General features: G+C 41.3%; 3 protein-coding genes across 7 annotated transcripts in view; 1 reads left to right on the top strand and 2 right to left on the bottom strand.

Annotated features, from left to right (window-relative positions):
* Positions 1–223: 223 nt before the first annotated feature.
* snrnp48 (small nuclear ribonucleoprotein 48 (U11/U12)) lies at positions 224–9,876 on the bottom strand. The gene is made up of 9 exons (XM_072680072.1): positions 9,640–9,876; positions 8,439–8,552; positions 6,036–6,096; positions 5,774–5,854; positions 4,477–4,662; positions 3,610–3,731; positions 2,541–2,638; positions 1,799–1,936; positions 224–455 (listed from the first exon to the last, which is right to left on the bottom strand). The coding sequence occupies exons 1-9, from the start codon at positions 9,784–9,786 to the stop codon at positions 392–394; spliced, it is 1,011 nt and encodes a 336-aa protein (XP_072536173.1). The 5' UTR covers positions 9,787–9,876; the 3' UTR covers positions 224–391.
* pik3r4 (phosphoinositide-3-kinase, regulatory subunit 4) lies at positions 9,255–25,153 on the top strand. 5 transcript variants are annotated; one of them, XM_072680067.1, is made up of 21 exons: positions 9,255–10,073; positions 10,150–10,214; positions 11,467–12,226; positions 12,312–12,445; positions 12,727–13,342; positions 13,472–13,606; positions 13,704–13,925; positions 14,046–14,219; positions 15,490–15,635; positions 15,739–15,942; positions 17,553–17,754; positions 20,114–20,325; positions 20,729–20,951; positions 21,202–21,367; positions 21,484–21,648; positions 22,453–22,664; positions 22,775–22,906; positions 23,239–23,339; positions 23,445–23,533; positions 24,129–24,249; positions 24,339–25,153. In XM_072680067.1, exons 3-21 carry the CDS (start codon positions 11,509–11,511, stop codon positions 24,507–24,509), a joined length of 4,143 nt encoding a protein of 1,380 aa, XP_072536168.1. In that variant the 5' UTR covers positions 9,255–10,073; positions 10,150–10,214; positions 11,467–11,508; the 3' UTR covers positions 24,510–25,153. The 5 variants fall into 5 exon arrangements, with proteins under 5 accessions (XP_072536168.1, XP_072536165.1, XP_072536166.1 ...); XM_072680064.1 differs by having other exon boundaries at positions 11,462–12,226; XM_072680065.1 differs by having other exon boundaries at positions 9,255–10,214.
* col6a4a (collagen, type VI, alpha 4a) overlaps positions 25,090–26,644 on the bottom strand; it is a 28,332-nt gene continuing 26,777 nt past the window's right edge. The window contains exon 42 of the mRNA XM_072680071.1: positions 25,090–26,136. Coding sequence (XP_072536172.1) covers positions 25,967–26,136 — 170 coding nt within the window. The 3' untranslated portion in view covers positions 25,090–25,966. The remainder of the gene's footprint in view (positions 26,137–26,644) is intronic.

Below are 26,644 nucleotides of genomic sequence, written 5' to 3'. Positions count from 1 at the left end.
GGAGGGACAGTAATGCTGACCCATGACCTTTTGCAAGTTATGGCTGCCGAAAAAGTGACCTCACACAAAGAGGGCAGCCGAGATCAAACAGACCTTCAATATCAGGCTCATTAGGGTCAACTAAAACACAAAAGACCTCTGACTCTACACTAAATGCCCTCAGGAGAATTCTGAGGAAGAAGAACGTTCATTTTAAAAAAACAATAAAAGAACATGACTGGGGTTCATTCAGAAATGATTTTATTGTTTACATTCATCAAATTATACAAAAAAAACAAAACAAACAACAACTAACAACAAAAATGAGGCAATTATGACTACAGCTCTACACACTCCGTCACACGTCCGTCTTCATCACTAGTTGGTTTTTGACCCAAATCCGGTAAATACTTCACAGTTTATTCTTCTTCTTTTTCTTTTTCTTGTGGTGTCTCTCTTCAGGAGAGTGAGAATCCCTAAACAAATAAAAAGAAGACAGCAAAAGGATTATAATTACAATCACAATGACAGAGGAAATCCAGATACACATAACTGGGGTGTAAAACATTTACATTTACAGCATTTAGCTCGTATCCAGAGCGACTTACAAAAGTGCTTCACTGTTTACTCAAGAATAACCTTAGCTAGTTTGAATAGACTAAAATTCAAAGATTCCTCTAAGATTAGACACTGCTAAACACAAGTCAGTATGGAGACCATAATACTCTTTGAAGAGGTGGGTCTTCAGTCTGCGTTTGAAGACAGTGAGCGACTCGGCCATTTGGACACCCAGGGGAAGTTCGTTCCACCACTTTGGTGCCAGGAACGAAAAAAGCCTGGACGCTTGTCTTCCGTGGATTTTGAGGGATAGTGGGTTGAAGCTCGAAGGGCTCTTGGTGCGGATTGGCTTTTGACCATTGCCATCAAGTACGGAGGGGCTGGTCCAGTCTTGGCTGTGTAGGCCAGCGTCAGGGTTCTGAATCTGATGCGGGCTGCAGCTACAGGAAGCCAGTGAAGAGAGCGCAGCAGAGCGAAGAGAACTTCGGAACGTTGAGGACGACCCGTGCCACTGCATTTTGCATAAGTTGCAAGGGACTGATGGTGCGCAGCGGGAGACCGGCCAGAAGAGAGTTGCAGTAATCAAGTCTTGAAGTGACGAGAGACTGAAAAAGCATCCGAGTGATACAGGGTAAATAATATACATGAACAAACACAGACTGTTAATTCAGTGGGGCTGAACGTTCCACAATGTCTTTTAACATGCCAAGGCCAAAACCTCTGCTACAGCTGGTAGCTCCTCTGTGCATAGACATAAAAGGTTGGTTTGACAGCATTCATTGGATAGACCAAGGAGCTCAGTGCAGATCTGAAGAGCATGACTGTAGGTTTGCAAGTGAGGAACGCAAGTGCAGGTTATTGGCAGGTGTAGCCACTTTGCCAACATCTGGAAGAAGACTCAAACTGTCACTCACAGCTGAGAGGAAACTGTTTGGTCAGGAACAACCCAAGAAACACAAGAACCAGAGGCCATGAATAGGAAGCTGCTGGAACACCAGTGTCACTGTTTACAGTCAAGCCAGTTTTACATCACCATGGACTGTGAGGCTGTCGTTCCAGACTGAAAGAATTACTGCTTCAAAATCGACAACTTCAAGCTTGACTAAAGTTTACAGACAGCCACATGAACAAAGAAAGGAAGGAGGTACTTATTATGGTCAGATGAGATAAGACGGAGCAGACACAACGGATGGAAGAAATCACTACAGTTACATCCATAAACTAATAAGCGTATGCTTGTGTGCATGCTTCAGTGTCATACCTCCTTCTGCTTTTGCTCTCTCTTTCTCGGCTGCGATCACGACTGCGTTTCCGATGGCGTTTGTGGCGGGAGCCGTTTTCTCCTCTGGAGCTTGTGCGGGACTCAACAGATGCAGAGCGGCCTTCGCCTGACGGCCTCCTGCAGCACACAAGCATGACAAACAAGGTGACCAACGAGTGGCAGCACACACACCAGCTTATCTTAACAGTATGAGAATAAGGATGCACACAAGGACTTGCACGTTGATGCCTAGAAAAGGAAGAGGCAGTTCAGTTTTACGTTTTTTGACGATGGGTTTGTTGCTAAAACACTCACTTACAAGTAGTAAGAGTAAGAGCAAGAGTAATGGCCTGTTTATAAAAATTCAACTGTTTGTTTGTGCTTACAGCTACTTTACACAGGGTATAGGACCAACAAATCTACCCTTTTTTTTATATGCATGTATCAGATGAATCCTGCAGGCGTCTTCAAAGTGCTTTAAACAGCCTTTTACACCTGGTCGATTTTTTGCCCTTCTGAGGGTTCTATCTGGACAGAGTCAATCGGTTTTAAATGTCTCTTAAGGGTAGGTGTATAAACATAAAGGGGCTCTTTTGAAATATATAAATGTGATATATTTCAAACCACTTTCCTCATTGCAGAAAAGGGCTCTTCAGAGGTTCTTTAGTAAAGGCAAAGCTTTTACATACACTCAGCTGTCTACTGCTTCTAAAATTGCATGGTTTCTCTCCCTCAACATTACCTCTGGACGTGTTGTGATGTTTTGGACTCCTCCTCCCTCTCCTCCTGCCATAGTTTGGCTAGCTCTCCTGAGTGGACATCAATCACTTCACGAATTACCTGTTGAATACAGTGCCACACACACATGACTACGACTGTAGATCATTGATTAATATACAAATACAACATTATTCCTAAAAAACAAAATGGCAAACAAGTCAATGAAATACTTATGACGAAGACAACCTGCCCAAAACTATGAAACCCTAAAAGGACATGAGGGTGGAAAAATAACTTATGTCATGTTCATAATGGTGTGGTAAAAAAAACAAACAAACAAAAAACTGTGCCACTGTCAATGAAATGACATCATGCAAATCATTTTTCCTTAAATTAATTATCAGGATATTATTTTGGGATAATTTTCTCAGGATACTTTCTTTATATGATTAGCCCAAGATACCAGAATCAATATCAAATAAAAAATAAAGAGCTATATAAGAGCTAGCGATAAACGTCCATTAGACCAGTTTCAATCACTTACACACAACTTCCAGCACCTCTAAACAAGAGGCGAGAACAAAGAATGTGTAGTGCTGCCATCTACAGGGCAGAGTGGGTAATGCACTTATGAATCCTATTAGTTATGTTCTGATCAAGTTCGAGTGAGAGGACAACTTTAGCCTTGTTCAGCAGGTGGCAGCTGAGAATCATGTCCATTAATGGCACCTAGAAGACGACAGATGGCGCTCTGCTACAAAAAAAAGAAAAAAAAGAAAATCTTCTCCTTACATATCCCAGCACATGGTCAGCCATGCTACAGAGCCTCTGGAGCAGAGAGGATTAAGGGCCTTGCTCAAGGGCACAACGGTGGCAGCTCGGTGGACCCGGGTATCAAAACCTCAAGAACCCAGCACTTTAACCACTGGCCCAAAACTGCCATAATTATCTCATGGTTAACTGTTTTGGGATAATTACTGAAAAAATCTCTCAGGTAACTTTAGAGAGATTTGAGATGTAAATGTTTTTGCACAAGTTGTATCTTGGTAAGTTAGGCCCAGAAGAAGAGAAGAGAAAGCTGTAATACGTACCTCAGTGTAGGACTTCTTGGTGATGTGAACGTTCTTTGCTCTGTACGACTGGCGCCGTCTTCTGTAGTCCCTCATCTCAGCTAACACCTCAAGGTGTGACTTTGGTCCACTCTGCTCTTCATCTGTGTTTACAAAAGAAGATTGCAGAAGTATTAGAACAACAAAAAGGGCAGCAATGAGCTCAACACGTTGCTCAATTTAATTGACGACACATCAGGGCAAAACTTTAACAGTCTGATTCACAGAAAATATGATGAAGTAATGAAATCACTCCAAGATGTTAATACCCTTTACCCATGCCATAACCTCTTAAAAAGCCAACCCACCAGTGGGCTGAAAGTGTTATTACAAACTTCTATTAGCAAAGAAAAGCCCCCTCGGTTGCACAGAAGTCAGAGTAATACACCTTAGTGTGTAATAAGAGTTAAATAAGAGTGTTAAGGGGTGTTAACGCATGTATCAAAAAACATTACATTGATGTGTAGCCAATTCCTTTTGCTCAAATATGGAAGGGCACAACATTAGCAGGTCAGTTATAAAGGAACTTTGGCATTATGGAGGGATGTACCACATCTTTCTACAAGGTTACAGTACAGTAAATTCCACTAATGCAGACATGTATGTGCAGCAGCCCAGCACCACCTACATTTTCATTCTTCTGGAGAACAATAAATGAGTCATGAAGGTTTGAAATATCAGCCAAATCTGCCGACTACATTTTTTAAACAATGATCTGCCCATTGCGATGTCGTGCCTTGCTAATCATCTGCAATGCACTAAGACCCCAATGGTTTGTCATTTAAGGATCTCCACTGATCAAATCCCAGCAGTGATTCCATCCACTGCACCACACTAAGAAACATTTACCTCTGTTAAGCTTGGAGACAAGATCTACGTAAAGATCCTCGTTGCTGGATGACTGCGCCTGTGCACACTGTTCTTTGGCCTTTTGTACAACGTGATCATGCAGAGCCAACCGATCAGCCACTGTGAGGTCACATATTGCTCGCTTGTAGTTCCGAGGCACATCTGCAGGCTCTGTGGAGTAGTCGCCTGAGCACAAAACAGGGGATTTTATACACACACCCACACACACAGCATTTTAAAGTTGCCAGAGGTTCTTCTTCCCAAAATGATTGCGTCAGAATCAGATAAATAAAACTAAAATAAATTTGCACACATGAATGACAAGGATATTCCCAACATGTAATGGGAGACCCAAGCCATCATGTCACTCAAGTCTTCAGGTTTATTTTGTTAAAAAGACGCAACATTTCTATTTTGCAGAGATGTGAAGACTGCCCATTTAAAAGGATATTTTTTAAAGGATACAGCAAGTATGAGTGGAAATATGTCTTGACCAGACATCCTCTAATACTCACCCCTGTTACTAGAAAAAAAAATATAGAACACAAATAAATGATGACAGTTTTGACTTCAGACAAACAAAATATACTTCTTCACGGGATTCTTGGTCAAACGATGTTGTAAACATAAGCATACTGGTGTTTGTGGAAAGGTTAAAAATCACTCAATAAATCAATAACTAATAACCCATGACTCCAACAACAATTTAATATTGCATACTAAAATTCTGGCAAATAATTACTGGTCAATACAAATCTAGTGTTAAAATGGGTAATGTACAGCCTAAAAGCCTAAAAAAATAAATAAAAAAAGGATAGTTGCAGTCACACAAAAACCTCTATTTTTTTGTCCCCCCCCCAGCCCCCCGACATTTGACTCGTAGCTCCTCTGAGCTCGTAGTAACTTTGTTGAAGTGGACAGCGTTCACATAAACTGTGTAACACTGCACAACCAGGGTCATATTTGTGTAAAATATGATTCTACCGCAACAGCCCACATACTTCTTTCACCTTCAAGTCTGGTTCTGTACCACAAAACCAGAAATGCAAGTAAGCATGGTCTTCTTAAAGAGGTGCCTCAGAATCCACTTCCCGACTGTAAGGTGAGACCAGGTGCAAAAAATACCAATTCTCACATAATGTTGCTTTAAAGTAAAGTTGCCCTCTTGGAGATACAAGGTTTTTGTGTGAGTGCAACGATATATGCTAGTAATTCACAAAACGTCTGAGACCCCCAAGAAATGTATACAACAACAAAAGGTTCAAAAGGTTGCATTGCCTTGTATATAAGAGCTTACTTTGGCAGTAGATTCCCGTAGAGGAGACAGCAGGGGCACTTGCCCGGGCCTGCAGGATAACTTGATGTTGTTCATGTTTATCTGTTAGGAAATCATTATCAAATCAATGATACAGCTGCAAATCGCTCAGTTATTCTACACATAACTGGTTGTAACACAACAATGGATACATCTGATGGCACTTAATGCATTACATGAGTGGAAAAACACAAACTTCAGCACAAATATCACTCCCTTTGACTGGACATAGAGTTCAACTTACCCAGTTTTATGCTGGGAATATTTGTCCTCTCATAGCAGATCGAGGAGTCGTACATCTCTGCCTGAAGACAAAGCAAAGATCAAAAGACTTTGAAACTTGAGTGTGATGAGTGGACATGAACCAGACTTTAAAGAAACATTTAGACAGAAAAGTAAACATTAAAAAATAAAGAAGCAAAAAAATTATTTATATTATTAATGAGTGTATTCATAGTGGGGGGACTATATCAATATATACGGTGGGGGAAAAAAGTATTTAGTCAGTCACCGATTGTGCAAGTTCTCCCACTTAGAAAGATGAGAGAGGCCTGTAATTGACATCATAGGTAGACCTCAACTATGAGAGACAAAATGAGAAAAACATTCTGAAAATCACATTGTCTGATTTTTAAAGAATTTATTTGCAAATAATGGTGGAAAATAAGTATTTGGTCAATAACAAAAGTTCACCTCAATACTTTGTTATATATCCTTTGTTTGTACGTTTTCTGTAAGTCTTCACAAGGTTGGCACACACCATTGCTGGTATGTTGGCCCATTCCTCCATGTAGATCTCCTCTAGAGCAGTGATGTTTTGGGGCTGTCGGCGGGAACACAGACTTTCAACTCCCTCCAAAGGTTTTCTATGGGGTTGAGATCTGGAGACTGGCTAGGCCACTTCAGGACCTTGAAATGCTTCTTATGAAACCACTCCTTTGTTGCCCTGGCAGTGTGCTTGGGATCATTGTCATGCTGAAAGACCCAGCCACGTTTCATCTTCAATGCCCTTGCTGATGGAAGGAGGTTTGCACTCAAAATCTCACAATACATGGCCCCATTCATTCTTTCATGTACACAGACCAGTCGTCCTAGTCCCTTTGCAGAGAAACAGCCATAAAGCATGATGTTGCCACCCCCATGCTTCACAGTTGGTATGGTGCAACTCAGCATTCACTCTCCTCCAAACACAACGAGTTGTGTTTTTACCAAACAGTTCTACTTTGGTTTCATCTGACCATAAGACATTCTCCCAATACTCTTCCGGAACATCCAGATGCTCTCTAGCAAACTTCAGATGCGCCCGGATATGTACTGGCTTAAGCAGGGGAACACGTCTGGCACTGCAAGATCTGAGTCCCTGGCGGCGTAGTGTGTTACTGGCGGTAGCCTTTGTAACATTGGTCCCAGCTTTCTGCAGGTCATTCACTAGGTCCCCCCGTGTGGTTCTGCTCACTGTTCTTGTGATCATTTTGACCCCACGAGCTGAGATCTTGCGTGGAGCCCCTGATCGAGGGAGATTAGCAGAGGTCTTGTAGGTCTCCCATTTTCTGATTATTACTCCCACAGTAGATTTCTTCACACCAAGCTGCGTGCCTATTGCAGATTCAGTCTTCCCAGCCTGGTGCAGGTCTACAATTTTGTTTCTGGTGTCCTTCGACAGCTCTTTGGTCTTCACCATAGTGGAGTTTGGAGTGTGACTGTTTGAGGTTGTAAGCAGGTGTCTTTTATACTGTTAACGAGTTCAAACAGGTGCCATTAATACAGGTAATGAGTGGAGGACAGAGAAGCCTCTTGAAGAAGTTACAGGTCTGTGACAGCCAGAAATCTTGCTTGGTTGTAGGTGACCAAATACTTATTTTCCACCATTATTTGCAAATACATTCTTTAAAAATCAGACAATGTGATTTTCAGAATTGTTTTTCTCATTTTGTCTCTCATAGTTGAGGTCTACCTATGATGTCAATTACAGGCCTCTCATTTTTTTAAGTGGGAGAACTTGCACAATTGGTGACTGACTAAATACTTTTTTCCCCACTGTATGTAGACACTATGTATACACTCACTAATAATATCAATTATATATTATATATAACTATATTTATACATTACAATAAACAGCCTTAATAGCCTAATAAGCATGTTTTACAAGGAAAATAAAGAAGCAAATAAATAAAATAATTAACATTTATAAAAGCTTTAATATTTTCATTAATGTCGATGTTTTACTGACATTGTGAGAAAAGAAAATAACATTATTTAATTACTTACTCCTGATGCAGTCCATCAGCCACAACAGTCTAACGTTGCAAACACTGGACACCAATCTAATCACTAACTACACGGCCAAAAATGTTACTTTGTCATAAATTTTGAGGCATATAGTATTTTGCATGTAATAACTAAAGTTACATTTGTGACATTTGCTGTGCCTTTAAAACTGACATGCAACTAAGCTCTGTTCTGGTGGTCTAAATGGGTGAAAAGGCCATATGTAAATATGTAAATACAGTGACTACAACTATTTTATTAAAATCAGTTCTCCATTATCTGGGCCTTTAAAACCCAAATACTAATATACAGACAGCAGATTGGCTGTGCAGACTTGAGGTATACTGGGCATGAATGATACTGTATATTTGCTTACCTGCTCCTCCCAGGAGTATCCTAACTGGATGAGTTGGCATGCTGCTTTGTGTTTTTCCATGCTCCTGTGCGGAACGGTGTGATTTGTGTCAAAGCAACACACCTCCATTCGTTCCTGCCAAAATTTTTAAAACATTTAAAGTGTCAGGTGTTAAGTAACAGCTGCAAGCTTAAACAGGGTGACCATTCTGCTTTCCAAAAAACAAGATATATATATATATATATATATATATATATATATATATATATATATATATATATATATTTTTTTTTTTTTTTTTTTTTTTTTTTTTTTTTTCACAATATACTGACATGCAGACAAATGCATCAGTAGTGGCAGATTCTTAAAAACTGCCATCCACATACTCTGAATAATGAAATGTGTAGTTGATCAGTGCTCTTAAAGCGAACTGACGATATCCACAATACGTCAGTTATTATGAGATATATATATATATATAATAACTTTTATTAAAGCTTTATTATTTTCATTAATGTCAATGTTTTATTGACATTGTGATAAACATTCAGAAAAATATGCTGTTCTGAGCGTATTGTGGATATTGTCAATGCTTTAAGAGCACTGATCAACTACACATTTCATTATTTGTCTGCATGTCAGTATATTGTGATAAATACTGTGGATTGCAAAACCTTCATTAAATGTTTTTTTTTTTACCGTCTAAAAAAAAATAAAAATAAAAACTGATCAGTCCAACAGGCTATAACTTGTGATTTGGGATCTTTTTATATATTGCTTTATATTATATGTATTTACTTATTTACATTTGTGTTTAGGAATTTCAGGCTGTGGTGGGAAGCGGTTTGGCCAGCGGTTGTGCAGATGCAGGTTCATGCAGGACTACAATCAACGCGAAACCCCTTAACTTTATTTACATTAATTTTTTTTTACAATTTTTTTTATTTTTTTATTAGCTACATGTGTGGGGAAAAAAACTAAGAGGTGTGCTTAAGAATTAACGCCTAAAAATGAAAGACAGACGTTTAGCAAACTGGCTAATGAGCTAGCTTAGTGTTCATTTTAGCTACATCAGTACAGCGAATCCACATTCATTAAGACAACATTGGTTAGCTGCTTCTTCTTTTTTTTTTTAAGGGAAAACTTATTCGTGCATTTTAACCATTTCTCTCATTTTCGACCTCCGTCGTGAACAGGTCGCTCCTGCTCCGGTTAGCTTTACCTGAGGGTCCGGGTCCCAGTCCGGATCCCAGTCCAGAGCCTTAAACACCTCTGTGAGATGTGAGCGACAGCTCTCTGTAAACTCTGTCAGTTCTTGCAAACTCCGTAACCGATCCTCGAGTTTTTCTGAAGAAAATGCTGCACACATCTTCACACACACGCAGTCCAGCGCAGTCCAGTCCCTGAGCTCAGCTAGCTAGCCACGGTTAACGCTGGCCTCTGATGAGTCACATCCAGAGGCCTCGTAAACCGGAAGCAGAATCCTCCACTCTGCGCTCCTTTTCACAGGTCCTGGATCAGGTGTGTCCACATTGCATCCAATGAGGCGCTTCAGCCCGCGAGTCAGAGCGACCCCAGATCAGCCAGCGGCACCGCCGAAGACGAGTCCCATTTTTTGTTTCATCAACAAGAGCCCGTCCTGTGTTTGTGGAGTCGGTGAGATTTGATGCGTGATGTCAGTTGTTATGGTCATTTTAATGAAGCAGTCCGGCTGTTAAATTGTTTTTTTTAGGCTTTCGAGGTGTGAAAGGCTCCGTCGCCATGAAACTACTGTTGTCGAGTGGGAACTAAAAGCAGGTAAACAACACGGTGCTCCCGCCGAGCAAGCTTACTGTACCAGCTTCTGCAATAGCTGCTGAAAATCCACCCGATGTAGTAGCTAATATAGTGCTAGATACATATTTAGGGCTGTCTTACATGTTCGCACGGACTGGATAGCTGTCAGCAGAAATGCAAACTCTTAAGTCTGCCTTATTCCTGAGTCCAGATGTTAGCTAGCTAGTGTTTGTTGTTGTGCCCCGTGCTGATGGCAGGTGACTTAGCACTAGCTGTAAGCTAAAAGCGAATAAGGTGGAATAGCTTAGTATTGATTAAAACTGAGAGCATCGGAGAGCTGGTATTTGAATATATGCATTTGCATACTAAGCATTTCTGTGGTTGAATGCTGGAGGGCTTGAAACCCTTCTGAGTCCAGATGTTTATACCACTCTGATCTCCAGATGTTTATACCACTCTGATCTCCAGATGTTTATACCACTCTGATCTCCAGATGTTTATACCACTCTGATCACCAGATGTTTATACCACTCTGATCACCAGATGGCAGGTGACCTAGCATTACCTGTTTTCAAGTAAACTTAAAGGGGATAAGGTGGAGTGCCAGTTAGCAAGGTCTTATTGGAAATACTTGACTTTTAGCTTTATAAACATTAACCAACAGATTCTGGCAGATCCTGGATAATGAATTAGCCCTAGGTTCTCTGTTTATGTCTTATAGGTTAGATACACAAAGACTTGAATTATAGGGCTGCTGTTAGTTGTTAATCCTGAAGTACAGTTCTCAAACATGATTTCCCAGTTAGTTTAGACTTTCTCTCTAAAAAAAAGAATTCTGGAGCCCTCTGAACTGTCAGAATAGAAAAATAATATTTAGAGACGCAAAAACCTATCAAAACCGTTCCCTCGGTTTAACTAAGCCGAGGGAAGGCTTAGTTTGATTGACGGAACAGATTGTTAATCTGAGGGATCTATTAAATAGTTTATACGGTTTATGTCTCTAAACATTATTTTTCTACCTGAATACTTTAGGCGCTCTATATAAATCTGAAGGGGTCCGGAAAATGATGTTCCTTATGAAGTAAGAATTCTGCTGTCTTAAAAATTCAGAAACTCATAAAGCTCTATGAGCCACTGAGACACTGGACAGCACAGTTCAGCACTTCATGCTCATCCAATGATTACCCAGAAAATACAGTTCTGAAACCAGCATTTGAACATTTGTGTCCGAACAATACTCATGTATAATGCCATTTTCTCATCGTCAGATTAGCCTTCATTTCCTAAGGAACCTTCACTCAAAACAAAGAACAGAATGGGAAATCAGCTGGCTGGAATCGCTCCCTCACAGATACTGTCTGTCGACAGCTATTTCTCAGACATCCATGATTATGAGTACGACAAAAGTCTTGGCAGCACTAGATTCTTCAAGGTGGCCCGAGCAAAACACAGAGAGGGCTTAGTAGTGGTGAAGGTCTTTGCCATTCAGGATCCTTCCCTGCCCCTAACCAGCTACAAGCAAGAGCTAGAGGAGCTGAAGATCAGACTGCACTCTTGCCAGAACTGTTTGCCCTTTCAGAAAGCCACGCTGACAGAGAAAGCAGCCATTCTCTTTCGGCAGTATGTCCGCGACAACCTGTATGATCGCATCAGCACGCGACCCTTCCTCAACAACGTGGAGAAGAAATGGATAGCATTCCAGATCCTTAATGCTGTGGACCAGGCTCACAAATCAGGCGTGCGTCATGGGGACATTAAGACAGAGAACATTATGGTGACTAGCTGGAACTGGGTGCTGCTCACAGACTTTGCTAGTTTTAAGCCCACATATCTGCCTGAGGATAATCCTGCTGATTTCAACTACTTCTTTGACACATCACGAAGGAGAACGTGCTACATAGCGCCAGAGAGATTTGTGGATGGCAGTATGTTTACCACCGAGAGTGACCAGACCACTCCACTGGTGGACCTAACAAGTAACAGCCAAAGGACCAGAGGGGAGCTCAAACAGCCTATGGACATTTTCTCAGCTGGTATGATTCAGTTTCTCTGATTTTTTTTTCTATCTAATTGTAGCTAACATAGCTTTTCTAATGATGTATGTTTCTTTTCTTTCAGGCTGTGTAATTGCAGAACTGTTCACAGAGGGCGTCCCACTTTTTGATCTCTCGCAGTTGCTGGCCTACCGGAAGGGACATTTTCAAACGGAGCAAGTTCTGATGAAAATTGAAGACAAGAGTATCAGAGAACTGGTAATTGAATATATGTATTTGCATACAAAGCAATTTCTGTTGTTGAATGGAGCCTCATCACTCCAAAAACTGTTGTTCATAAATAAAACCACAGAAAAATCCAAATAAAATGCAAGAAAAATAACAAACGCTATCCTGTTAATGTAATGTGTATTAATAAATATGTTTATAATAAATGTATAATGTACATGCAGAACTTAAATAACAGTTAAATAACAGTTGTTTGTCATTTTCAACACTCAGTATTCAATGTGTCTTCTTGTGTGTTATAATATCCACAGGTCGCCCAGATGGTTCAGCGAGAACCTGAAAAACGCTTGACCGCTGAAGACTATTTGAAACAGCAACGAGGAAAGGCCTTCCCAGACATCTTCTACACCTTCTTGCAACCTTATATGGCCCAGTTTGCCAAAGAGACCTTCCAGTCTGCTGATGAGCGAGTGTTAGTGATTCGCAAGGACTTGGATAATATCCTCCATAACCTGTGTGGTGGTGGAGGAAAGGACGCGGGGAAGGCGGAGAAGCAAGAGAAGGCATCTCAGGAGCTCATGTCGACTAAAGAACATGGACTGGTGGTGCTGGTGTCCGTAATCACCTCCTGCCTGCAGACGCTGCGCTCCTGTGATTCTAAGCTGGCGGCGCTAGAGTTGGTACTCCACCTGGCCAGCAGACTGAGTGTGGAGATACTGTTGGACCGAATCACTCCTTACTTACTGCACTTCTGCAATGACTCAGTGCCTCGTGTAAGGGCCGAGGCTGTGCGCACACTTGCTAAAGTCCTGGCACTGGTCAAAGAGGTGCCCCGCAATGATGTTAACATCTACCCAGAGTACATCCTGCCTGGCATTGCACATTTGGCCCAGGATGAGGCCACCATTGTCAGACTTGCTTATGCAGGTAACCGCAGTCTAGTGTAGGAAGATGAATTCAGTGTCTACATTTCAAACAGTGAATAAAGCAAAGGTATTATTGAGCAACCCTCTTCCTATTGTTTACCTGAGTTACCGTGTATGATTTTTCCAATAGAGAACATTGCCCACCTGGCTGAGACAGCCCTGCGTTTTCTGGAGCTGGTGCAGGAGAACAACCTGAACTCTGAACAGGACCTAAATGGAGAAGATGCTGAGGAGACTCTTCACCCCAATGAAAACTATGATTCAGGTACCTCTACATCCAGCAGTCATTTAAGAGTTCTGAGCCAGTTGTTGATCAGAAGGTTCCTATTGACAATCTATTATGGTCTGACTTTTCTTCACAGAGCTGCAGGCATTGCACGAGATGGTTCAGCAGAAGGTGGTGACCCTCCTCAGTGACCCTGAGAACATTGTGAAGCAGACATTGATGGAGAACGGCATCACACGTCTCTGCGTGTTCTTTGGTAGGCAGAAGGCCAATGATGTGCTGCTTTCACACATGATCACCTTTCTCAACGACAAGAATGACTGGCACCTCCGTGGGGCCTTCTTTGACAGTATTGTGGGTAAGTTGTATTCTTTGTTTTGGTGATGTAAGACATAAGAATCCTTATAAACTACTTCTTAGCTCTTAGACACACATGCTGAGGATAAAGTACCTAATTCCTCTTCCTCTTATTCTGCAGGTGTAGCAGCTTATGTAGGGTGGCAGAGCTCATCCATCCTGAAGCCGTTGCTACAGCAAGGCCTGAGTGATGTGGAAGAGTTTGTTATTTATAAAGCCCTGAACGCTCTCACTTGCATGTGTCAGTTGGGACTACTGCAGAAACCACACATCTATGAGTTTGTCGGTGACATTGGTGAGAGAGATCAAAGATCAACATTTAAAGATAGCTTTGCAAATGTGTTGTTGTATTCACATGTGTAACATACTGCACAAAGGGTGTTTATTTAGGTTCCTGGTAAAATGACTATTAAGTAGTATTAATTAAGTAGTTTTTAATATCAGGAAAAAAACACAAAAGCCTCAACCAAGAGTAATATTGATAGTCTTAGTGTGTTTGTCGTCTCTACCCTTCTTTATTTATATATGTAAATAATTTGGACAAGTTTTCCCTGTTTCTCCCAATGTGATACTGCCAATTAATCCACCCATTCGTAGCTCCCCCTAGCACTAGCAGTGCTCCAGACACTAGTTGGGTAAGGACTTAACACCATACATACACAGCCAGCCAGCACCTCTTTTCGCACCATTGCCAGGAAGCCGATATGCTCAGAGGAAAGTGCTGGGTCCCCAGCTTTGGGTTTCAAACACGGGATTCAAACACGTGACCCCTGGACCATAGTGGTCCCCCTTATTTACCCTTTATTGCAACTTCCATTCTTTTCAGAAGACCTATCTCACATACAGAGTGCAGTGCTTTTTACTCAACATCTGCTGCACTTCATTTAATTAAACCAGTCTTATTACACTGTTTGTAATGAAACCAGTGGTCAGTGTTTACTAAGCACTAACAATATCCTCAGTATGCTTAGAAAAGCATATTGTGTATCACAATAAGAGAATTGATCACGATACGATAAAATATGGTCATATTGCCCAGCTTTACTTCTCACCAGTCAAGTAATTACTTAAGGTAACACATCCAGTAATGTTGAGATCTGAACTCTGGGTGGTCAGTCTGTTGTTCTGAGAACACTAGAAGCTTCAGAAATTTGATTTGAGCAGCTTGACAAATTTTCAGACCCACATGGGAAGGTTGTCAAAAACATTTGTGGGTGTTTTCAGACCTGAAGCCAAAGTGGAGCTTGATTGCCTCCTCTCTCTCATCGCGTCTCCCTCTCTCGTTCATCTGATGGTGGCATCTTCTTTTTACTTCTGTTTCTGCACTTCTTCTTTTCTTATTTCTTAGAAATACCTCCTTAAAACGGAGATAGACAAAAACTGAGTGGTCATTTTTACTGGAAAAGACATAAACAAAGAGCAGTCTCTATTGTACTATATTAATGTAGCAGTAAGTTTTAGGTTGAGCATAATTGGTGAAGTAAATGGGAATGCAATGATTCATGATGGTTTGCAAATATTTTTAAACCTAAGAAGACACACGTTCGTATCTGTTGTCTTGCCAGCTCCTTTCTTATGTCATCCCAACCTGTGGATCCGTTACGGGGCTGTAGGATTCATCACTGTTGTTGCACAACACCTGAACATTGCCGATGTTTACTGCAAACTCATGCCCCACCTCAGCCCATTCATTACTCAGCCTATTATACAGGTGAGACTGCACCTTAAACCCCCCTTACCCAGCTCCAAGCTAATTCTCAGTTAATTCTGTTGTTGTGGTAATTATTATTATTATTATTTTTGCCTTTTGACAGATTGATAAGGAGATAGTGCTGCTGAGTGTGCTCAAAGAGCCTGTAAGTCGCTCCATCTTTGACTATGCGCTCCGCTCCAAAGATATTAGCAGTCTCTTCAGACATCTTTTGCTTCGTCAGAAGAAACGCAACGGCTCCATCCCAGAATGCCCCATTCCTGAAGATCCTGCCATAGCACAGCTGCTGAAAAAGCTTCTGTCACAGGTCAGAGAATAAATCCTTTATATCTTAGGTTTTTTTTTGTTCAGATTAAAGGTTTTAGACTAAAAGCTTAAAAGTAAGACAATAACAATTCAGAAACACATTCATATAGTGAGTAGTAGAGAGATTAAGTCAGTTGTTTAAGACTGAGGGTGTGATTGGTATCTTCAGTTCTACATCACTGGTCAACTGCATGTCTCATAATAAAGCAGTAAAACACTCCAGGTCGTGTGTTACCATGAAATAACAGCACAGCTGTGATGAAGCACCCGCAAGCCGGAGGTGAGTGTTGCTTTTGTACAACAGTTCGGAAAATAAGTAAAAAAAATAAATAAACAGAGCCGGGAACATAGCAAATTCTGCCAAATTATAGTCCCTTAACAAGCAGCTTGTTGCTCCGTCACAGTAATGAACTTCCCTCGCTACACAGGCTGCAGTTTCTTCTCCAGCTCCTAACACACACAAGCTGTGTAAGGAGGCATTTATGTTACCTGGGGCATTTATGTAACCTCTTGGTTTAGTGGCGTTCTGTGGAGTGATACAGTGTTTGTGGGGAAAAACGTGCTGTTATGACCGGAACAAACTGTTGTATAAAGACAAATAAGAACTTACAGAGCTTATAGACAATAACAATTAGTGTGTAGTAACTACACAAAATGTAGTTGATGGATGTTTTATTTTGCAGAAAAAAAAAAAAAATGCTAATGCATCTTTTTGCCAAAATGAAGAATACTTGACCTGAATGATGGATACAGTGGCATGCAAACATTTGCATAAAAAAATCTGTTATTATAAACAGTTAAGTGCATCATGCTTAGCAAAGCTTAGCAAAAATATATTATAATAATTCATTAATGTCCATAAGGTTGCAGAAGGCTTTATGAAAATAGCATTTTCAGATCATAATGTGTTCATAATAGAGATAGTTAAGAAATGGCAGTTAACAGAAACGGTCAAGGTCAAATTGAAGTCCAGGAAAACTTTTCCATTGCTAGAAAAGCAAATCAACTGTTGTGTTTGTAAAGTTTTAGCAACATTTACATGCTGCTGACTGCATTATGTAACTGGTAGTGGTCAGAACGGTGCTCAGAAATATTGCGTAACGCTGCATAACCCAAATCATAATAGTGTCAAATCCTGTAATTTTGCTCTACCACCTCAGTTCACATGCTTCTTTCACCTCCAGTGACAGTTCTGTATCTCTCTCTGTATCACGCTTTAGAATGTGTGTTCTTTAGCGGTGGCATTCCTCTTTCTGAATGTAGGTGAGCCCAGGAGCAAGAAATGCCAATTCAAGCATAATTCTGCTTTAATATAACAGTTGGACTATTAATACAAAATGTTTGATACAGTTCCAGTTCTGTGTGAGGCTCAGGATCTCGTGGGGGAGGCTGAAAAGTAGCTGTGAACTCAACTGGTCTGGTGCTTCTTATGAAGGTTGGGTGGGGGGAGTGGAGCTAAAGGAATTTCCTAGGCAAGTGGCCACTCTGATCACAGGCTCTGTATTTTAAGTGGCCAAAATGTGAAATGTTGTGGTCAGGACCAATCGGACAGTAAGGACCGTCCACAACTAATCATGACCATTTACCTGCCAATCTTGCCTTTACTTCTAGGGAATGACGGAAGCTGAGGAGGACAAGCTCCTTGCTCTGAAAGACTTCATGCTCAAGTCTAACAAAGCTAAGGCCAACATCATTGACCAGACCCATCTGAATGACGGAGCCCAGAGCGGAGTCATCGACCTGGGCATGCTGGGCATTACTGGCCGACAGGTGGATCTTATCAAACCCAAGCAGGAATCTGAGGACAAGAGAGGTAGGCAGTGTGTTCCATCAGTCCTGATTTTGTGCAGCGGCTCTGACATGTCAGTTCCTCGTGTGGTTTAGGTTAATGTGTCATGTTTTTATTTGTTTGCAGATTTCACCTCTGCTGTTTCTGGTATATTATTTGGCTTTTGATGAGCATGTCTGTCTTTTTTTTAAAGATTTAACCTCCACATGTTTTGATGCAGAGACCTTTTGCTGTCATAATAGAGCGCTCACTGAACTTGTTCTGTAAACGGTTCTGGTCACAAGTTTTGCACAGCAGTGCATGTGATCGGTGGCTAATAGCACCCTCTTGTTGCAGCCGGTATGTTGCAGTCGCATGGAAGTGTCCTGTTGGAGTGTTGGACTGCGGGTGACTGGACTAACTTAATTACTCCCCAGTAGACTTGGTCAGGCTGTCCAGTAGATATACGGTATACAAGTAATTTTGCCTCTGTACACCTCTTTGGGAAGTAAATCATCTAAATGAAGGCTTCTCTTGATTGGTTGTAGTTTTTGGCAATGCTACACCCGCCTCCTCAAGAATGTTCTTAAATTGAGGATGTGTTGAAGGGTTTTTTTTTTTTTGGGGATGTTTCTGAGCTCACCAGTGCATTCCTTCTTCTTAGGTATGTACCAAATTGTTGATTCGGTCACTCCTAAAGTTTCTGCACTCTCAACAATAGTTTTTTTGTTTTTTTCAGCTTAATCGACCTCCTTCACTTACACTGACACGTCTTTAGACTTCATAGTGACAGTTTCCAGCTGTAATTTGCTACCAAAAACATACTTAGAAGTTGGAATAAACCCCCGACCTTTAATCTCCTGACTTGGTGAATGTAATTTTGAAATGATAAGGGAAACAAGACACACCCGGCCTTAAAATGAATTATCGGTCAATTGTCCAATTAATTGATATTATAGTGAAAACCCTTGAATTAAAGCTGAGACTCACTACATTAACATATTGATTGCTTCAAGTGCTTCATTTCAAATCCACTGAGGTGGTGTACCGAGGAAATATTACAAAAAAAAAGACTCTTCAGATACTAATGGACCTGACTGTAGTCCAGTAGCAGTAGAGTCTCATGATGGCATCAGACCTGTTTTATAGAGAAAACTTGCGTTTTGGATCTTGCTTCATCTTCCCTCTGTTCTGTGAAGATTTAAGAGCTATTAAAATGTTCATCTCTGCCATCAGAGGCTCTGCACAGCCTTGTTGACAGCACTGCTTTTGAATGTTGCTTTTAGTTTCTGTGTATAGTAGCTGTGTGCTTTTGTTGCTTTGGTGGTGTCTAGGTTATCTGGTCAGTGCAACAAATATAAACCATTTTAGTTTAATTTCCACAAATTACATTTCCACAAAAACATTTGTTTGAAAATCTGTTGGACAAATTCTTCACACACACAGAAACCCTTTATTTGGAAGTATTATAATGTGTTAATGTCTGAAACGCTGTATATATGTTGTTATATATATGTATTGTGATGTTTTGCAATACTATATTGATTCTCAAAAACACAATGTTTATTTTCTTAATTAATAGCTAAATTAGGCCTGGTACGATGATTACATTATCGACTTATCATACAATATATGGACATGACCGCTATCATTTTTGTTGACCTTGATACTGCCCATTGTGTTCAACCAGTGGTGTTGTTCTCTTGTCTGCTCTCTGTTGGGGCCAGGACGAATCTTTGAGTAGACGGTGACCTCTGTTGTGTTTGATCACGTTAATCACAACAATATTCTGATTATTCTGAGTAATTAAGATTTATCAGAAGTTAAAATGCTAGCTAGCACATTCTTAATTTTTTGGGGTGGGAAAACAGAAGCTTTAATAGAGAGGATGCTTCTCCAACTTTAATAAAATAAATGGATAATTGGTCATTGGGCTAGATTAAGCTAGTGTAATCTACCCTCTGTGCTTAACAGTAGTGATGCTGTGTTTACGTCGCTTAATAAAACCACTAATATGTCACTAAACTCTGTAAAGAGTTGAGAGTGACCTACGGGATGAAGGTGGGGCCAAACTTGTTAAGGTGATTAATTTGCTTTAAAAAAAAGTTAACACATTAAAGCTTATGCAGATTAAACGCATGCGTTAATGTGTTGACGCTGACAGCCCTAATTGTGATGCATAACCATGCATCGCCAGGCTCTTGCCATTCCTCAGCCCTAGAACCCTAAAGTTCTACACTTGGGACCTCTGTCCACCAGTTTCAGCTGATTACTACATTTGCCTGTAGTTCTTAAAGATTCTTTAAACCTTGAAAAGTGTAAGTAGTGTAAGAGGTCAGTCAGATTGACACACAACTTCCAGATGTTTAAATAGTCAAAATGGTCTTTTCCTGTCTCCCACCAGCTCGTAAACACACAAAGCAGGACTCCAACCTGAATGAGGAGTGGAAGAGCATGTTCGGTTCTCTGGACCCGCCCAGCACGACTCCAGCACCGCCGACGGTAACTACTGTTCTAGTTGCGAGCGGTGGTGGGGAACCCAACGGAACTCTGGCCGGAGGGCACCTGCGATCCTCCCAGACTCTTAACCTCCCTCATGTTCCATCCTCAGCCCAGGTCAACCGCTGAGCCGACTGTGCGCTTTCCCTCCCTGCCCCCTCTTCCACTCTGCACTCCCTCCATCTCATCCATTTAACCCTGCTGTAGCTTTCTCCCTTTAAAGACATGTGCTTGTCCACGTTGATTACTCCTCATTATTCATATGCTCTGCTTTGGTGACTGATTGTCCTGCTAGAGTTTTGTTAGCTACAGTCTAGCTAGAGTTTACTGTATGTCTAGTTCTTCTACTATGTACCTTACATTCACTGAAAAGTAGTTACAGAGCAATTTGAGCAGAACTCAAGAAGCATAAAAAGCCTCAAAAAATGCTCAACAATACAAAAGTGTAAGGGATAACATGCAGACTTTAAGATTCACCTCCTGTGCTGTACTCAGGTCTCATGTTCCCCTCCTATTTTAGGCACCCGAAGGTGGAGCTGCTCAGCCCAGGAAAGCCGCAGCAGCCCCTGCGGTTCAGGTAGTGCAGTCAATGACTGGAGCATCCACGTATCAGCGCCGCGTGACCACCTGCAAGGCTGAACTCCAGCAGCTGGTGCAGCAGAAGAGAGAGCAGTGTAATGCAGAGCGCATGGCCAAGCAGATGATGGAGAGTGCTGAGTGGGAGAGCAGGCCTCCGCTGCCAGGTTAACAGTTTATACTACTAAGGCCACTAACACTGTCGAGACACTGTTTTAGAAGATCGGCAAATATAACATTGAAACCTTGCAAATGCTATGTTGTTGCTGCCATACAGTAATCTTGTAATGACCACTTTTCCCTACTGTTGCTTTTTCTGTAACATAGGGCCCTATTCACCAACCATTTCAGTGTTAGCCCAGTGTTAGAACTGCTTTTATGATATCATATGAAGTTTATACTATTTATTTTTTATAGGATGGCATCCTAAAGGGCTGCTGGTGGCCCATCTCCATGAGCATAAGTCTGCTGTGAACCGAATCCGAGTGTCCGACGAGCACTCCATCTTCGCCACATGCTCGAATGACGGAACGGTGAAGATCTGGGACAGTCAGAAAATGGAAGGAAAGACAACAACCACAAGGTGCATCACGTTCGTTTAAAGTTAATCGGTTCTGCTTGAATGTGTTCTTGGACAGTTAGTAATGTAGTTTGTGGTGGATCTCTAATAGAGGTATGGATCTCAAATTTCTATTTCAGGTCAGTGCTGACATATTCCCGCATTGGAGGCCATGTGAAAACCTTGACTTTTTGTCAGGGGTCACACTACCTTGCAGTGGCTTCAGACAACGGCTCAATCCAGCTTCTCGCAGTTGAGGCCAACAAGCCCCCCAAATCCCCCAAGGTGCAGCCCTGTCAGACCAGGTATTCACTGATTTCACTGATCATCTGCAGAACATGCACTGCGCTCTTAGGAGACTGACACCAGAAGACTGTTCAGAGAACAGTCTGTTGCTCCTTTTATTTATTCTTCAGCAGCCTAAGCTTTGGATAGTACTCTGGCTTTAATGTTAGTAGTATGAATGTATTCAGTTGCTAAGTAGACACAAGTGTATTTTCAGCTAGTTAGAGTGATTCATGACATCTTATATCTAGAAAAAAAATTTTATTCAATGTACTCTTCAAAATTAAAGGTACATGTAACAAATTTACCTTAAAACGACAGTGTCAGAATTGTTTGGATGGTACACTGACTGACACGTCTCTGTCATTGCCACTCCAGAGCTGGCACATCGGCTACTGCACTATGTGTCTATGGAACTGCATGACGTTGTGTAACCCTAATCATATTTAAAAAACAAAACAAAAACAATGCTGTAAAATTACTCAACCTTGTCAGATATGCTGCTTTTATTGCCCATGTTGTCTTTCTCGGTTCTGTATCCCTCAACTTGTCAACAAATGCATGTATAGAGCTGTCCATGAGGGGGCGCTCAAGACACAATTTGTGTTAATACCAGATATATACAAACAAATTACACTCCCAACTGTAGGGGGAGCCCAGTAGCAAAAAGTACAAATTCTTGCATACTGCTGCTTTAATATGTAGACAAATGGATTGTCAGCTATTGTTATCTGACTGAAGTACCAACCAAATGTGTTCATACTTGCTCTACAGAATCCTGGGCAAATGCTTTCCTCACTTTTAAATGAACCTGTGCTCTGCAGGTTCCTGGACCTGAAGGAGGATGGCTGTGTGGTGGACATGCACCACTTTCACTCTGGTGCTCAATCCGTACTGGCCTATGCCACAGTCAACGGCTCGCTGGTGGGCTGGGACCTGCGCAGCAACAGCAATGCCTGGACCCTCCGCCATGACCTGCGTCTGGGTCTCATCACCTCTTTCGCCGTGGACATGCATCAGTGCTGGCTGTGTGTGGGTAAGTGTGTCCATTAAAGTGGTCTGTTCAATTAATACACTACATTAAAAATGACCTAAAGGAAATTCTGTTGAGATTGTATTGGTGTTCCTGATGTATTTAATTCCCAGGCACAAGCAATGGCACAATGGCATGCTGGGACATGCGCTTCCAGTTACCAATCTCCAACCACTCCCACCCGGCTCGAGCTCGAATCAGACGTCTGCTCATGCACCCCCTTTATCAGTCGTCTGTCATTACAGGTGAGATAATGTAGGTCTTTAACTTGATGATAGCTGGGTAAGTGAATCCTCCGTAATTAATACAGTTTTTGCCAATTAGCTCTTGGAGATGTCCTGTTCCATCCTGAGACCAGCTCAACTGCTGAGCCGACTGTGCACTTTCCCTCCCTGCCCCCTTTTACTCAGTATGCTCAATAAAATAACAAGCAATGTACTGGTCAAAGCTTTTTCCATGAACTGCTAAAAGGGACTTAATCATTATGCATGTATTCAGTATGTATACACCATGAGTGTTACACAGCAGATTCTACAACTGTAACTATCTGTTTAATTTCTCTAACTGTGCGCCACAGCTGTCCAAGGAAACAACGAGGTGTCCATGTGGGACATGGAGACAGGAGACAGGAAGTTCACTCTGTGGGCCAGCTCGGCTCCCCCACTTTCAGAGATGCAGGCATGTAGTCACCTCCAGTTTTTACAAATGCAGCCATTTCCCACTGATGACTATTAAGAACATTTAGCTTGTTCCTCATACTCATCTGTACCTCTTCTGTCTCAGCCGTCTCCTCACAGTGTGCATGGCATATACTGCAGTCCTGCTGATGGCAACCCCCTTCTACTTACTGCTGGATCAGACATGAGAATAAGGTGTGTTTAGAAACGTTTCCAGTCTAATAACTAATGAGAAGTGAGAGATTCTTCTTATGAATTGAGAGATTGGTCATATGAATTTGGAAGTGAGGTTCTTACTGGATTATACTGTAAAGTTGGGTAATTGGCATTCATTTCAAGTGGTTTATTAATTTATTAAAATAAAGTAACATAATCCTGAAGTTCAGGGTTAAACATTGATGTTTCTAAGTAATATACTAATAAACATGCTGACATTTGCAATTTCTTTTCTGAAAGCTTAAGATTTTTTAGTAAAATATCTGCTTTAAACTGCAGTCAGCAGTATAGTACACTGTATATTCACAATGTATGTATTTTTCTGATTGTAGCTTTTTAGCCTCCATTAGCACAGATTGGTTTAAACAAGTCAGCGACAACAGCCACCTGATAAGAAAACAAATGTGAATCCAACTTGAATCTATATACATAGCAGCTAGCACTCTCTTTATACACCAACAGAATGCAGCCTTGTAATATTCATCATTTTAGACACAGGAGACAACAACGAAAAACATCGTTTTTGTCTGGAGAAGTCTATGCCTTTATGGTATGTTACCAATTATATCCTCAGGTTCTGGGACCTTGCCTATCCTGAAAGGTCCTACATTGTTGCTGGAGGTGCCAATGACTCCCTTCACTGCCCCTCTGTGTTCTACAACCGCAAGATTATCGAGGGAACAGAAGTAGTGCAGGTTTGACGCATTGATTGATTTTCTGTGCCTTATCTATACTGTTACTGGATTGTTACCTAATTTTCATCTGCCTCCTCCTTTCTCACTAGGAGATCCACAGTAAGCAGAAGAGTGGCTCCACGGAGGACGCCCCTCGCAGAGGCCCAGAGTCGCTGCCTGTGGGCCACCATGACATTATTACTGACATTGCCACCTTCCAGACCACCCAGGGCTTTATAGTCACTTCTTCCAGAGATGGCATTGTGAAGGTCTGGAAGTAAGAGGCTGGAAGAGTTACCTCGATGCTAAAGCCCCTAACCCACAATGAGGAGGTCTAATCACAGTGTGTGAAGTCGAAGTCTGATTGCCTAAGATGCCAACTAACTCTTTTGTTTGTGGAGATGCAGCGACACTCTTAAACATGAGGGTGCTTCAGATGATTCTTTGAGCGACGGCATAGAAGATAGAAGCCAATTTTGATTTGGTCTCTATTACAAACTTGGTTCGTTATGGAACCAATAGTGGTTCTTCTATGGCATTGCGCAAAGAACCATTTGAAGGACCTCTATTTTTAAGAGTGTTGTTAACACCAACACTATAATGCAAGTGTATGATCTCTGTTCTTGTATGTGCTAAAAGTAAATGTGAAGATCATGCATGTGTAGCTGGCTACGGGTAGCCAATCACAGTCAAACAGTGGTTGATAGACATTGCAATAAAGCTTTCTAAAGCATCAGTGCAAATTCATAAGCAGCTGTACAGTAGGAGGGCTGCCGAGTTAATCATTGTGTTGTGGTTTTCAGTATTATAAAATAAGCATAGTCAGCAAATTTGTTCATGATCATTGATACCACGTGTGAATTGTGTCCACAGGTTTATTTGTACAAAACAAAATGAACAAATAAAAAATATATATAACAAGGAACTGCATAGCGGTTGGTGATACAGAATTATACTCTTTGGAACTGAAAAAGCACCTTTGTAGTAACAGTGAACATTTTTAAGCTGATTTACTGAACTGCATAAACCCAGTAGATATTTAGAATGTGCCTTTTAGCTAAAGGTTTTAATAAAACGCTATAGACTATACAGAGGTATCCCATCTTATCGGCAAAGTGCCAGTGTGGCTGCAGGTTTTCCTTCCAGCCAAGCAGAAGCACATGTGGTCAGTTGTTTAAAGACTGACCACATGTGACTTAGAAAAGACTTAGAAAAGCTGCAGCCACCCCGGCCCTTTACTGTGATTAGATTGGACACCCTTGATATAGACTCGCATAGTAACCTACAATGTACACCCACTTAGCGAAACAGATGAAGTATATTTTGAAGTGATAGCACCAAAGCTGGAAAATTTGCAGTTATAGTTCAAGTATAAAACAAATCAGTTGCTGAATTTCTAATTATTTTTGTTTTTTTCCAAGAAAAAAAAAATATTTCTCTCTGCTCAAAGGCCATTAATGACTACAATACAGCACGTGTCCAGTGTTAAGCCATGGACCTGCCATTGCCAGAGCATTAACATGGCATTCTTATAGTGCTTTGTCTTAAGGGGGGGAACTTTGACATGTGTCAAAGAAAGGAAAGAAAACCTTGACATGTGTAGGTGTTGCTGACCTGAATGACCTTAAAGCATTTAAAAAAAATCTTTTGTCACACGTCGTCTTGCATCATCACATTCTGTACCAACAGGGAAAAGTGAGCTGCTAAGTTGCTTTGAAGGGAACATTTCCAGGAGTCTCTATGCAGTCACACAGCGGGCTTCACACTCTTGCTTAGTGTCGAATCTGTTAGCGTTACCTTGACATCCTCCATACCAGAAGCGAACACACTCGTTCTGCTGTGTGTCGTAGAACCATTTGAGTCTGAATTCTCTGCAGGGCCCCTGATCATTCTGCAGGAGGCACTCATCTGGGGGGGGGCAAGAATTAACACGTTAACACATGCAGTACCATAGGTCAGTGATTACCAACGTTGTCCCTGGAGGTTTACCTGCCTGCGGAACCCCTCAACCCTAATCCACCACACCTGTCAATCTAACTGCTAGCAGAGTGAGCTGCTTTAGATTTGGGTTGGAGTTGGAACCTGCAGGATAGTAGATCTACAGGAAGAGGGTTGATGACCTCTATGCAAATATTCCTATTCTCTTGATGGCCAACAAATATATAATCACTGTCGGAAACAAAACCTAGTGTCTCCAAAATGGTAAAAGAAGGAAAAAACAATTAATGATTTCTCTGTTCGTTTTCTGGGGCTGAATGAGTTACAACACATCTGTAATAGAAAACTAACAAGAATTTGATGCACAAGGTTTTTTTATGTTTTTGGGGCTTTCTGAAATCAAGATAATGTTAAAATATCCCTAGATGCACTTATTAATTCAGTCACTTTCCGAAGCCAAACCTCTTAACTTCCTGTG

This window comes from Salminus brasiliensis, chromosome 5, assembly GCF_030463535.1.
Source record: "Salminus brasiliensis chromosome 5, fSalBra1.hap2, whole genome shotgun sequence".
Lineage (NCBI taxonomy): Eukaryota > Metazoa > Chordata > Actinopteri > Characiformes > Bryconidae > Salminus > Salminus brasiliensis.
Note: the sequence above shows the minus strand (reverse complement) of the source record. Positions and strands in the feature narration are given on the sequence as shown.

Coding starts and splice junctions, on each gene's coding strand:
- snrnp48 (XM_072680072.1), bottom strand. CDS start 9,786: ATGTGTGCAGCATTTTCTTCAGAAAAACTCGAGGATCGGTTACGGAGT. Junction 4,663..5,773: donor TACGGGAATCTACTGCCAAA/GTAAGCTCTTAT, acceptor TTTTGTGCTCAG/GCGACTACTCCACAGAGCCT. Junction 456..1,798: donor GAGAGCAAAAGCAGAAGGAG/GTATGACACTGA, acceptor TTATTTGTTTAG/GGATTCTCACTCTCCTGAAG.
- pik3r4 (XM_072680067.1), top strand. CDS start 11,509: ATGGGAAATCAGCTGGCTGGAATCGCTCCCTCACAGATACTGTCTGTC. Junction 13,607..13,703: donor CAATGAAAACTATGATTCAG/GTACCTCTACAT, acceptor TTTTCTTCACAG/AGCTGCAGGCATTGCACGAG. Junction 23,340..23,444: donor CCCCACTTTCAGAGATGCAG/GCATGTAGTCAC, acceptor CTTCTGTCTCAG/CCGTCTCCTCACAGTGTGCA.